This window comes from Oenanthe melanoleuca, chromosome 13 (genome assembly GCF_029582105.1).
Source record: "Oenanthe melanoleuca isolate GR-GAL-2019-014 chromosome 13, OMel1.0, whole genome shotgun sequence".
NCBI classification, from domain to species: domain Eukaryota; kingdom Metazoa; phylum Chordata; class Aves; order Passeriformes; family Muscicapidae; genus Oenanthe; species Oenanthe melanoleuca.
Window position 1 is genome coordinate 10,746,923 of NC_079347.1, and position 14,199 is coordinate 10,761,121.

At 38.4% G+C, this 14,199-nt stretch overlaps 1 protein-coding gene across 9 annotated transcripts in view; it reads left to right on the forward strand.

Annotated features, from left to right (window-relative positions):
• FAM13B (family with sequence similarity 13 member B) overlaps positions 1-13,166 on the forward strand; it is a 44,482-nt gene extending 31,316 nt beyond the window's left edge. For 3 of the 9 annotated variants that reach the window (XM_056502091.1, XM_056502092.1, XM_056502093.1), the window contains exons 15-25: positions 1,360-1,425; positions 2,487-2,697; positions 4,169-4,298; positions 4,769-4,850; positions 5,108-5,337; positions 5,677-5,760; positions 6,547-6,642; positions 8,830-8,913; positions 9,010-9,182; positions 9,598-9,699; positions 10,811-13,166. In XM_056502091.1, coding sequence (XP_056358066.1) covers positions 1,360-1,425; positions 2,487-2,697; positions 4,169-4,298; positions 4,769-4,850; positions 5,108-5,337; positions 5,677-5,760; positions 6,547-6,642; positions 8,830-8,913; positions 9,010-9,182; positions 9,598-9,699; positions 10,811-10,934 — 1,382 coding nt within the window. In that variant the 3' untranslated portion in view covers positions 10,935-13,166. The remainder of the gene's footprint in view (positions 1-1,359; positions 1,426-2,486; positions 2,698-4,168; positions 4,299-4,768; positions 4,851-5,107; positions 5,338-5,676; positions 5,761-6,546; positions 6,643-8,829; positions 8,914-9,009; positions 9,183-9,597; positions 9,700-10,810) is intronic. The other 6 variants (XM_056502094.1, XM_056502095.1, XM_056502096.1 and 3 more) reach the window with 5 other exon arrangements.
• Positions 13,167-14,199: the final 1,033 nt, after the last annotated feature.

A 14,199-nucleotide genomic window follows, 5' to 3' on the forward strand; every position in this document is an offset into this window, starting at 1 on the left:
CTTGTGGATGCAGTGTTGGAAATACTAAAATGAGGGAAGTAAAGCTGGAATGTGTTCTGTAGCAGAGCAACTTAGAGCTGTTGCACATCAGCACATACAGCTTTGTCCTGGAGCTTAAGTGCTGAGAATTGATTGTTGGTTTGTCACTGCTGTTGACTGTCTTGCAAATTAATTGCTTTCATGAGTCCACACTTCCCTTTTAACCCTTTGACAAATAATGAGGTTTGCAACTCGTGGTTGGCTTCATTTGTTTTGTACAATATTTGCTGGTTGGTGCTCTTGAGTCTAGCAAACTGCACATTTGCAGTGTGTCATGGCACAAAGAAGTCAAATTGCAGGCACAGAAAGACACTGAGTCCAGATTTTCAGTCCTGCTGTCCAAGTTAAGAGCACTCTAAAGCTAAAAAAACCCATTAAAATCCTGTTTGTTTTCAGTGTTTTATTTAGTTTAATTGCTTACTTGCACATTATGTTTTGTTGCATCTTCTATTTGTTTTAAGATGACTTGATATGTATTCTCAGAAGGTTTGTGGCATCCATTTTCATTATTTCCTTAAATCTGCTCATGAAATTGCTTTTGGTTTTACTTCCCCAAATAGTTTTATGACTCTTGTTTTGAAAATAAAGCAGCATATCTGTTTATAAATTTATATTATATCTTCTTGGTATTAAATCACGTTCTTTGCAAGAGGTCTTATTTCACTGTGAAGTATTTGAATGTTGACTATTCTTCAGTCCTGTTTAGGATGGTTATTAGGAACTCAGCCTTCCAAGGCACTGCAAGTCCTTGTGGCATTCCACTGAAGTAGAGTGACTTTGTTGAGAAATCTGTACTGGTCCAAATTCAGTTACAAGATTTGCTTTATTAAAGCCAAAAATAGAAAACTCGAAGGTCTGTATGAAACAGAGTTCTTGAAAATCAACATCAAATGCTTGCTGGCCCAAGGTGAAAATGCAGAATGGTCAATTTATATTTCTGAGTGTTTTTCTGCATTTGCCCTGCTTTTTGGAAATCACCAGCATCTCTATTATTTACAAGCTCTGAGCAAAAACATTAGAGCTTGCCTTCTGTTCGTGTGAGGATGCATGAGTCTCTTATTAAACTGCAGTAAGTCTTCACTATTCCTCTGCCAGTTCTTTGTAAACCTTTCCAGTAGAAAGTTCAAATTGGCTGAGGACTGAGCATCCTTACCTGCCATGGGAATTGCTTGGAAGCTGAGAGTGCTCAGGGCCAGGTCCAAAAAGATGGGATGTTTTCCCTGGTACTGTATCTTCCTGCTTTACATGTTATGTATAGTTTGTTCTGACTGTGCTGTGTGTTCACTTTAGTATTTTTGCCATTCTTTTTCATTTTATTAGCGCCATGCCCTATCACTTTCCCCCTCATTGATTTCAAAACAATGCATCTGCAGAGAGAAGGGGAGGGTAAGTATGGTTCGCCATACGTTCAGTTATCTGCCTTTTGATAGTTGATGGTTTGCTTTCTAACTAACCCTTCACCTGCTGTCCCTTATATCTTGGGAATATTCTGATCTGCAGCTTTTTGTTAATTCAAAAAGGTCCCCTTCTTGTATCTTGTACTGTGCAAACAGGCAAGATCACACTGAAAAACAAAAAAAAATTCCCAATCATATTTAGTAAATGTGCGATGGAAAGCAGGTACAAGGGTTATTTTTTTTTAAAGATTACTTTGTGGGTTTTATTGTTGTTCTGCACACTTTGAACCCAGTTTTCAAATTTCTGATTTGAACTAGAAAAAAACCAGGCAACTCTGAAAGGAAAAGGGGGGTGGGATTTTAAATTAAAGTAATTGAAAGACTATATTAGATTTTTTTTTTTTAAGACAGTGAGAAAACCATGTCAAAGAATTACAAGGGATCTTAGCAAGGCGCTTTTCATAGGGATTTGAAAAAATTTATTGTTTTGGAATCTCCCTCCTAAAAAATCACCTTCCACAAATTAAGAAATCTCTTTTTCTCAGTGGTGTCAAGATAAATTTTATCAGAAAATCCGAAAACACTCCTTGAAAGACTTAAGCAAATGGGCATTGTACCTAAAGAGGTACTGTTAGACTTACTGTCTTCAAAACCAAGAGGACAACCTTTCCAAGTACATGTGTACAGTATGACGATTTCCACAACAAAATATGGCAATGGACAATAAGCATATTCTTATTTTATATTTCTGATACATAATTAAGGCTCTTTTATACTGTTGAACTGCTCAGAAATGCATACTCCCAAGATACACTTTGAAAAAGGGATCCTAGTGTGCATACTTCATTTCAGTACCTTTTTCTTTCAGTTATATGACAGAATTTGTAGCTTTCTGATGTATTTCACTGTTTTTATTCACTTTGTGTATGACACCACATCCTCTAGAGCATACAAGACTAAGCATTGGGTTCACATTTTTGTTTCGACTCTTGTTTATAGTTCTGTTAACAGAAAAGTGTCATTTTGTGTCTCTTTTTTTTTATCTTCTAGATCCATTTCCTGCTTTCAAGTCTTGGCAGGAGGACAGTGAATCTGGAGAAGCTCAGCTTTCCCCACAGGCTGGGAGGATGACTAATCATCCATTGGAAGAGGACTGTCACCCCATATTGTCACATCGGAGCTTGGATTTTGGGCAAAGCCAGCGTTTCTTACATGATCCAGAAACGTTAGACTCTTCATCCAAAGCACTTTCTTTTGTTAGGTGTGTATTTTAATGCAGTCTGGTGGGCAGGAAGTGTTACTGCCAGGATGAAAATACAGCTGTTGGAGATTGTGTGGGCTGTCATGATCTGAGTGAACTGAAGACCAAGGTCAGACGTAACAATGTGTGGCTGTTTGGCTGCTCTGCCTGCCCAGGAACTGCTGGAGTGAGTCAGAGCAGAGGTTCAGCTGGGGTGGGATCATGTCTCTCCAAGTGGCCACTGACAGATGTGGAGGGAAAGAGGATAAAAATAGGACAAGATTGCAGAGCTTTCCCTGGCATTTGGTCAGGGCTTTGGACAAATGGCACTTCCTGGGCTGAAAGTATTTATATATTTTGTTTACCAGGCTTTGCTAGACTCTGGTCTGTGATTTTATGTAAGTCCTGGCTTTTTTTTTTTTTTCCTATATTTTTTTAGCCTCATTTATTGAAGTAGAGTTGTCATTAAACAAGCTGCAGGTTATTTGTATGAATGAGGCAGTGTGACTCTCCAAATCTCTAACTCATGATCTGTACTGTCTGCTACTGTTACTGGGAAAGGGAAGTTGAGAAGAATTTTCATGCTTGTTAGGGAAGAGATAATCTCATAAAAATGAGAAAACCTGAAAGAGGAAATTGGAACAAGTTGAGAGTTTCTAGTTGTCTGTTTGAAAGATTTATTGATGCAGAAAGATCCTTGTGCAAGTTTTCTCCAATTAGCCACAGAAGGTATTTAATAAGTACTGTTAAAATGATGTAGAAGACTGACCTGCAGGAAAGTGCTGATGGTAATAGCTGTCCTCCTCATTCTGAAACTAATAAGGATCTGCTCTAGTAGATTATTAGATTAGTATTGCTAATATCTTGAACTACATCCTTGTCACTGGCTGTGTTGAGGGATGTTTCAGGCACCTTGTATCTCATGTTGGTCTTGAAACAAAAATGCTTTGCAAGAGCAGCAAATGTCAAGGAGCTATGTGAAAGATTATATAAAAACAAAACCACATACTTCAGAAGTCTTTAAGTAAAATTTAAGAATTTTTTTAGTAAGACTAACAAATTCTGTGGATACTTTTTGGCTTAAGTATCTCTTAACTTGCCTAAGACAGTTGAGTGAAGCTGTTGAAATACCAAGGATTGTTCAGTGGTATTTTCTAGCCTGGGCTCTATTCTGTGCCCAGTGCTTGAAGAACAATATAGTAACTTAGATAAATAACCCAGGCACCAGAAAGCTGGCAATTCATGGTACATTACACTCAAATTTCAAATAAGGTTTTTCTGTTGTGGGTATTACTGATGTTAGGGAGACAAAAATAATATCACATCTTGAAGGCAGCAGCTCAAAGCAGTTTGAGCAAATAGCTCTGAAAACTTGAAATTACTGGGTTATGAACTGGAGAAAAAATTAAATTATTCAACTCTTACTTAAATATGCATGTTGTTTGCACTCATTTAATTATCTAAATGACATTTTAAAAATGTTTTTAAACAGAACACGAAGAGCATCCTTTAGCTCAAAAGATGACAAAAGGGAAGACAAGACACCTTATCAGCTTGTCAAGAAATTACAGAAAAAAATAAAGCAATTTGAGGAACAGTTTGAAAAAGAGAAAAACAGTAAGGTAGGTTAGCAGTTCTGTTTTTACTCAGGATAAAGGACTGCATGGGTGAGCTGAGTGACTCTTGTAGTTCATCACTGAATACCTGTGTTCACAAATGAGATTTTTGTTACATACTGCCATCTGCAAATGGGAGCTGAGCAATAAATAGCGATATTAGCAAATGTGCCAGAATGCCAGAGCCAAAGGAGAAGAGAGTGATGGTTCTGCTGTGAGACTGAGATTATTTCAGATGAGATGTGTGGAAAAGCAGAAGTGTCTGAACCACTCTGTGGTTCAGCTGCTGAAGTTGTTTCAGTTTTGTTTTTGGAAGTGCTGTCCTTATGTTGGCGCTGAGATCTGATCTGATACTGAGTGACATTCATGTAACTGTTCATAATACCATCACAAATATTACCAAATCTTGAAAGAAGTATTTATAAACAAGATTTAATGTGTTTGTTCTAATATATAGTTTATTTGTATTTTTTCAGCCTTCCTATAGTGATATTGCAGCCAATCCAAAAGTTTTAAAATGGATGACTGAACTTACCAAATTGAGAAAGCAAATAAAAGGTAAGAGATTGCTACAGTTTCTTGTTCTCTACCAACACAAACTATCTTCATGACTGAAATGGCTAAGTCATTCAGTAAAATTCCACAGAACACAAAAATATTTCATTTCTGCATTCTGCACTATTCAAAAGTCAAATTATTCTTATTCTTTCGTTCTTTAGGAGAGAAATTTTCACTCTGCAAATTGCTATGTTCCTGTATTTGCAGTTAAACAAATTGAAGGTGTTATTTCTTTTAAACCATTTTTCCCATTTCAGATGCAAAGCAGAGGAGCTCAGAGGGAGAATTCATACCTCAAACACGTCCACGAAGTAACACTCTTCCAAAAAGCTTTGGTTCCTCTCTTGACCAAGAGGATGAAGAAAACGAAGATGAGATGCGGGTTGTGCAGAAAGAGAAGAAGCCCACCAAGGAGGCGACGCTTGAACTCATTTTGAAAAGATTAAAGGAGAAAAGAGTTGAGAGATGTTTACCAGAAGATATAAAGGTAAGCATAAGGTTATGGATAGGCTCTTTCTAAGAGAATGAGGGGGAAATAGAGCACTGTCAGACACTTGAGATACCACTTTATCAGCATGACGATTCCTTTGACTAACAGCCCTCTGTGAGGCCATCGTATTTCAGGCTCAGTGGTGAAATCATCAAGATGAACCACATTTTCCTTGCTCCATATTAAAATATTTACAAGTGTGTGCTGACAATACTGAACAGCTTTAAATGGAAGAAGGTGGGTTGTATGATGTTAACTAAGCTAAGTTTGGCTTAGACATCTGTATAGCGAGTAAAAGTGTCTTGTGTTTGATTAAATGCTAATTATTCTTGATAGAAAATGACAAAGGACCATTTGGTAGAAGAGAAAACATCTCTGCAGAAGAGCCTCCTGTATTATGAAAGCCAGCATGGACGGCCGGTAATGCTTGGCTTTATTTCAAACTGTGTCATTGTGTGCATAGACAGCAGTAACTCTCAAGTAATAATAAGACCAGAATTTAATGCTGGTGTGGGGGTTCTTCTTTTTCTTTTCCAAACCACAAAGGTATCTATTGGCCTCCATGTTGCTATCTGAGGAACTTGCTGCATTGACTTCTAAAAAAAAAGAAAAAAGTATGTATTAATAGGCCCCCTTTTCAGAAATCAGCAGGTTATTGGAGTGTGCAAAGTGATGGGTGTCATTTGGTGCCTTATATGTCTGTGAGGCAAAGAGATGTCTTAAAAATAAACAAGATTATTGAATTTCCTGTGAAAAGACCAGAAAGGTTATTCTGGATTTCGCAGAAACAGAAATGAAAAGACAGTTCCCACCCCCCTTCTCTACAGTTCATCTTTTTCTTTTTTTCCCTTTCATTTCTGTAGAACCATCATCATAGCCAGGCACACGTTTTCCCCCAGTTCTTGGTCCCTTTTTTGCCTCTTTTCCATGGATATTTAAAGACAGAGGGTTTGCCTGTGCTGCTGCTCCCCTAGTTTTTAGGAAGTGTTTAAATCTTCTCCCTGAAAAATACAGTGAGAGAGAATGAAAAAGCACCCACTTATTCCCTTTTATCTGCATAAACTTCCTTTCATACACACAATTTAAGGTAGTTTTTATTCCTAGTTGGAGTGGTGATGGCCTGGCAGGAGAAGCACACGGCTTTGTGTTTGCTTGTCTGTGATTGAGTGACCAGTATAATTAATTCTGTGGTTTCTCTGCCTCTAGGTTACTAGAGAAGAAAGACATATTGTGAAGCCACTTTATGACAGATACAGACTTGTAAAACAAATGTTAACTAGAGCAAGCATTACTCCTATTCTTGTGAGTAAAACAAATGCTGTTTCTATTTGTTTTCCCACTTTTGAACTGTAAGGCTGCCTTTAGAAGAGCTAGTAACACTCTCCTGTGAAACATCTTTCTTGTGGAAGATACAAGATATTGTTGTTATTGTGCTTGAGGCATTTGATTGATTTACTGCTGAGAACAGAGCAGTTCCCTGCTGTCTGTGGCTTTGATGGCTCTTAGGAATTAAATAGTTCTCTGTGTAAGTAAGTGAGCTGTGCTAACTTACTGTGGTTGTGATGTTCCCAAGTGCCTGTGCTAGGTATGGATCCACAGGACATGCTGTACTTTTAGTCCTCCCCAGAATAGTAACACCAGTTGCAGTGCAGGTTGCTGTCAGCAGAGGCTTGAGTGACAGGATTGCCATCAGAACCATTTCATTCCTTCATGCTTCCCCAGAGAGAAACATGTTACCAGCACCTGCAGCATCTGTACAATATCTGTGGTTTTTCTTCATTGTGTTTTCACTTCATTTCCTTCTGGATTTTCTGTCCTCTCTCTGTGGTCTTCTAAGAGATGAGGAAGGAAAAGCTTTCATGCTGTGCGAAGAAATTGATGTAACCTTGTTTATTGTATCTGTAAAGCAGCTGGGGAATTATAGCCAGCTGGTTTGTTCTGCATGAGCCATAACCCAAGGCTTGCATACTGACCCAGACTTGCAAAATACCTGTTTGGATGTTGGCTGCTAACCCTTTTGGAAGGAAGGGACTGCATAGCTGACGTGAGATAATCCCTTTGCATACAGACAGTTCTTCCCAGACACAGGTAGCTGGGCTTACTCAGCAGGAGCTTAATCTGCTGTTACATTGTCACTGACAGTCCTTAGCTCTCCCCTCTAAGGTGCAGTACATTGAGATAAAAGGGTCAGGTCAAGATTCTGCCTTTCTTGCATGTACTTTTTTTGTCTTTCTTCTTAATGAGAAGCATGATTTGCCTCACAGTCAAGTTTAAAGGCTTTTATATCAAAATCCCTTTCTGAACTCCATAAACACAAGTTGCTCTTAGACACCAATGTGTTTCTCTGTGACTGGTGAGTCACAGCTTTTTGGTAGTGCCCTTGACTGATTGAGCTCTATCTCCCCCCTCAGAAATCTGACTCTTCAGCTGAGATGGGTTTTACATTCTGGGTAGCCTTATGACTGTACCAGTCATTCTGGTTTTTTGGCTGTGAAATAAATGGATGGGTGATAGCCCACCAGAAGGATTTTAAATCCAGGAGACATGTCAATAGCGTGATTCCTAATCTGTGCTGTAGGCAACACCTGTAAAATCTTTTTCACAGGTTTTTGCTTTTGAAACCTATAAGAAATATGAGGAACTCTCTCTTACTGTCAAGGATTGTTCAGTGGTAGCTTCTAAGTGGTCTATATTCAGTGCCAGATATTTCAAGAATGGATTTTTAGGTTTATATGACAATTGATTCCATGGAATATCTTACTGTATCCTGGTACACTAATGACATGCACTGAAGCCTGTATGGAAATGTCCAGAGAAGCAGGAGACTATTTACCTTTCATGAACTGAAGTTTTTGACAGGTCATTGTCTGTGTGGCTTTTGTGTTTCACCTTTTTCCTGTCCAGAGACCATCTGTTGGTATTGCTTCTGCTGTCTGGGGATAAGGGATGAGCAGGACATTATGGCAGGTGTGCAACGGGCACCTGGACAGCACAGGGACACCTGCTTTAGGCTGAGGTGGCAACAGATAGCTGTGATTTCACACTTCCAACTGCATGGCTTCAGAAGGGTCTGGAAAAAGAACCTGACAGGATTATTCCCAATATATGCCTGGCAGGAGATAACCAGCTCTGACCTCTGAGACTGTGCTTTGATTTGGGAGGAACAAGACTAAATACAAAATTCAGAGCTATCGTTGCACTTTATGAATCTTCTACAAATCATGGAGACAGCAAATGCTTATAATTTTAAGTTTGAAAAGGAATATTTTAAAATAAATTATAAGCTATAGCATTTATTTCTGTGTCAAGGATACCTTGGATAGCTGAGCTTTTTGGGTTGTATGGTTATTTTATTTGTGCTCTGTAAGTATGATTGCAGTCTTTTATTCATCTCTAAGAGGGAATACTGGGTGACATCAATGTAATTCTGACTTCAAACAGCACTTGATATCTTACTGTACATTTTGAAACAAATTTCCATTTTTTCAGGGATCTCCATCAACCAAGAGGCGGGGGCAGATGTTACAGCCCATTATTGAAGGTGAAACTGCCCATTTTTTTGAAGAAATTAAGGTAGGTATTGTGCATCTTTAAAAAATACTTTCCAGCACTTGTAATAGGGAACTGAAATACATCATATTTGTTTTAAATTTGTGTTTTCACTTCCAGGAAGAAGAGGAGGAAAGTGATGGTTTTTCTGCAGACCTGAACGATATCTTAAAAACTGCTGCCCAAACACAGCCCATTCTAAGCCCAGTTGAAAACTCTGAGTCTGATATTGAAGATGGTCAAGAGAAACTCACCCGGGACCTGAGGCTCTCCAGCACCCGAGCTGCTTCTATGTATGGACAATTAAGTGGATAATTTAATTATAATAGTTGTAATTATTGTAGTTAGTCATGATACTAAATCTCTGATGTTGGGTGGAAGGGAGTGACATGTTCAGCACTTCTCAGGAAATGTTTGGATTGAATGAGTGTTCTTTGCTCTGACATGTCTGACTAAGATCTTTTTGTACTGAGTGAATTATTTAGTATCTTCTAAACCTTCTTCAACCTTGCTTGAGCTGTGTAGACAGCAGAAAATTTATACCCCTTTATTAACTGCTAGTTTGTTCTCAATATTTCACTTTCAAACTGACAGCATGTTCCTTATGAGCCAGACAAATAAATTATTAGTGCAGCTAGCTCAGTTGTTCTGAGGAATTTAAATTCTATTGTATGGCCAACATATTTTTCTTTCACTTGAAATTTTTAGGCCTGAATTATTGGAGCAACTGTGGAAAGCCAGAGCTGAGAAAAAGAAGCTACGTAAGACATTACGAGAATTTGAAGAGGAGTTTTATCAGCAGAATGGAAGGTTTGTTTAGCACAAAACCAGGTTTTTTTGATGCTGAGCTGCAGCCTCATAGCCAAGTATATTTTCTAACTTTGAATGTTGTCAGCTGGAATCTGATCTGTTTTGATCTGCTGTGAATAATCTCCTGAGGGAGATAACTTAGTGTATTTTTAACAGCTCAATTTAAAAAAATAGCATTTAAAATTACCTACTAAAAAGTATGATTTAAAAAAAACCAAAACATATTATCCCTGTTCTGTAACACAGGGCAGGGAAATTTGCCTATTTGCCCCTTGTTCCAGTAGGTCAGTTCTGGTAGTGGGTATTTGCTTTACCAGTAAAGATTTTTTATAATTTTTCTTTTTCCCCATGTTGTTGAGTTCCTTTAGGCTTCTTACTTGAGTTTGTTTTGCCATTAATTGGATTGCATTGCTGTCCATTGTATTTTCAAGATATCTCATTTCATGAACAAAACTAAGAACCCTCCTAAGAGGTCACTTTCTTGACTGGCAAATGCTCTCACTTGACTGTGCCTTCTCCTGTATTTCTTCTGAACTACAAACTCCTGGACCACTGGTCACCCAAATTCCAGGAACATGGCTTCACTGAGCACTTACTGAATTTGGGACAAAACTTCTTTTGCCTTCAATGGCAAATAAATTATTTAATTTATATAATTTATATAAATTTATATAAATTTTATAAATTTATATAAATTTATTTAATTTATATAATAAATAAATTATTTATTATAGTCCAGTAGGAATAATGCTCTGCTGCCAATTTGTGGCTCAATCTACTTACAGTAAAAAACATAGATTGACTTAAATTTGTCTTTCTGTAGTGTGTACACAGGATCTGAAATTAAACTCCTCCATATCTTGTTAGTAAAATGCTCAGGAGAGCTTAGGGCAATGATTATTACCCTATGCTGCAGCAGTTGTGCTGAATAATGCTGCTGGATTTTCAATTCAGTTTTTTAGCTGATGGCAGTTTCAACTGCAATAATCTAAAATATAATCTCATGCCTGTTATTGGTGAAAAAGTTGCCGATAATGTTTTCATCTGCCTGTGTTTGGCTTGCTACAGGATGGAGGATTTAGTTGAAATGTTGATGTTTTTGTTTTTACAGAAATGTACAGAAAGAAGATCGGGTCCCAATGCTGGATGAGTACAGGGAGTACAAGAAAATCAAAGCCAAACTGAGGCTGTTAGAAGTCCTTATCAGCAAGCAAGATTCTTCAAAATCAATTTAAATTATATTCCTCCAACCTGTTGAGTAACATGCTGTTTCCATGTACTACCCCTGTACTTATTGGGTGCTTGTGTTCATGTGTCATGCACTGTTGAAAGAATCCAGTTTGTGCACTTTACTATGGTGCCACTAGGACATGTTTGAAGGGTAAGTAGGTCCTGTCTAGAGAGCAAATAAGGTTTCTGAGTTTGAGACTGCTCTATCCAACTTTAGCAAACACAGTTTCCATCGAAGTTTTGTATTCCAGATGGATCCATCCCGTTCCAAAACAACCATAGCTTTTTTTTCCCCTTTGGCATTCAAGAACTTTGAGACTTTTGTTATTACCAACCTTTTGCATTGTTGAAGAAATTATTAATATTATAATGCTACACTGAACTACTCCTCTTGCCTAAAAAAATCAGCAAATTAAGGGTACAACTCTTAATTCCTGGAACACTTAAACAGACTGTAATTCCTTTCAAAGGACTGCTGTGGAACAACTTTGATTTTTTTTTTTTTTTTGTATTCTAAATTGCACCTATACACAGTAATAATTAACGTCTATGGATTTTGCTCATTAGCGGTCACGTTTCCTCCTTGATAAAGATGACAGTGGACAAACCAGAAAGTGACCTTTTCTTAGTGGCTTTTAAACCTTGGAAAACTGAAAAATTCAATCACATGCTGCCTACAGGACTCATGTCATTGTTGTTCATTTGATCCCTTTTTCGGTTGTTGTCAGCCAGTGGTGACGTAGTGTTTGGGCTGAATTGGATACGGCATCTCCGCTTTCAGAAGAATTGAGGAGCACGGTGAACACTTTGGTGTTTGGGAAATCTGCTGGTGCTCAGACTTGTGTGGCTCCACAGAAAGGAGCTGGCTTAGGGCAGTTAAAATCCCACTGTACCTGAAATGAGTATGGTGTCAAGGGCTAAAATCAGTGTAGTTAACACGCACCACAGGGAGAACCGTTGGCTTGGAGTGGAAAGATTACTGCTGTTTATTACGGTTTTGTTTTACAGTTGGAGAATAAAAATACATTATCTAATCCTTACGATGTAAGCAACACAGTTTATGGGCCTTGCATGATTTAGCTTCAGAGTTGAATCTAAATAATGTTTTGAGTATCACATCTGCTGTTCTGAGTGATGATTTAGGGACTAGCTTTGCTCTGCAGCAGCCATCCGCAGCTGTTTCTGATCTGGCAAAATCAAAATGTTAATTTCAGCTGGTGCTTTCTCAGTATTTTGGTTTTTTTTTATTTCAGTGTATCAGTTTGATTGTGGCCATGTTTTGCATGCACCTACTCTCACTGCATGTTTTTATGACTGGCTAATGTCAACATAGCAATGATTCACTCTGCTTTATGAAAGACCAAAAATGAACTTTCTCATGATGTAAGGAATGGCTCGCACGTAACCTCACAGACTTGCTGTTCTGTCATGAAGCATATGAAATAGGTTGCAAGTAGGATTTTTAGTGCTCAGATTTCATTTGTGTACTGTAGAGTACTTCTTGGTTTGTTTTACTCTGCTTGTAGGCATGTAATTTTGGAATTCAGAAAAAAAGCACTAAAACTATTGAGCACTGGTGGTATGCCTTTTTTTTTTTCTTTTTTTTTTTTCTTTTTTTTTTTTAACTGCAAAGTGATCTGGGACCTTAGAGAATTATGAGGTTAAACTAGTCTTGAGACCATTTACCAATTTTATTCAGTTCCATTGTGCAATGTACACTTCAGTTCCTTTTCTATCAGTCTGCAGACACGGGTGTATCCAAACATTGAAACTAATGTGTACTGTATAGTGTTGTACATGAATGTTTGTGTTTTATATACCACATGCAAAATGTCAATATGCACTATTTAAATGTTTTAAATAATATATTCCTCCTTTATAATGCTTAAATCTATATGATTCCAATATTTTTATAAGTGAGTGAGTGATCAGACTGGTTCCAATTCAGAATTAACAGCTGCTTTGTGTTTGTTATGCAGTGTTTGGCTGTTTATTCAGTATAGTAGATAAGCATGGCAACAGTTATGCTGAGTGTGTTTTGTGCCATCCTTGTTGAGCAATAAATAAATGGTAGAACTAGGCATTTTGTGATATAAGTTTTACTTTGGTAAAAGCAAAACCTATATATCTATATGGATATATAGATATGGAATATATATAACTAAACCAGATATAATTGCATTGCTATGTCTGGTGCTCATTGTATAGACTTTTATAATAAAAGTACCTTAACCCTTTATTGTCTTGTATCTTTGTTTCTCATCATGCTTTCTCCTCCACTGCCATGAGTGCTGAGTCCTTTGCTGCTGCCGTTTGTAGCTGCAGGACGTTGTGGGGTTGGGTCCGAATTCCAGGATCTGCCCTGGGGGTGGCTCGGGTGAAGCTGCAGCCCCTGGAGCCGTGTTGTACCCGTGCAGGCTGTGGGACCAGGGCCCCAGCAGCTCCTGCAGACAGCTTGGGTCAGGCTCTGGCTGGGCTTCAGTTCCTGCTGGGAGCCTGGCTCCTTCCTGCCCCACAGCAGCAGGCTGGGAGTAGGTGGGGAGGGAGCCACCACTGGGACAGTGCACCCTCAGCTGAGCACAGGTTGTGTCTCTGTATCTGTGGGGATCTCTCATCCCTGGAATCAGTGCTGCAGCAGTTACTGCTGTTTGTGGCCAGGAAACACTGCTCTTGTGCACTGCTGTACAGAACTGAGGATGCTTTTTCTCTGAACCAAACAGCCTTTATTTCATAGCATGTTGTTGTGAGTTCATAGAAAGTGATCAAGGTTTTTAAAGCTGACTCTTGTGTTGTATTCTGTGAAAATCCACCTCTCTTCAGCCTAAGGCATGGCAGGCAATGAAGAACTGAAGGTGAAGATTCTGCTTGTGGATGTGTGGCACTGCAGGTAAATGGGAACAGGAAACCAGGAAATTGTGGGAGCAAGTGAGGGAGAGGAGATGGAAGGCAGCCTTGGGCTTGTTCTTTGATTGGGACAGAATAACCTTCCCTCTGATCACACAGCCTTTCTCTGAAAACAGGGGAAATAAATTCTTAGGACATTGGCCTGAAGAAGGAACAAGGTTCCCCATTTTTCCTTAATTGCATTATTTATTCAATGAAGCTTGCTGTGATCAGGATGCTAATAAGAAAACAAAATTCCCTCAAAGTCTGGTTTAGTAAGAACTGCTGCAAATCGATGTGCACTGAACTAAGATTTTAATGAGGAAAATCAGTGTTGAACACTATTAGTCAAAATGGAGGAGAAGCATGTTTTTGAGGGTGCAAAAA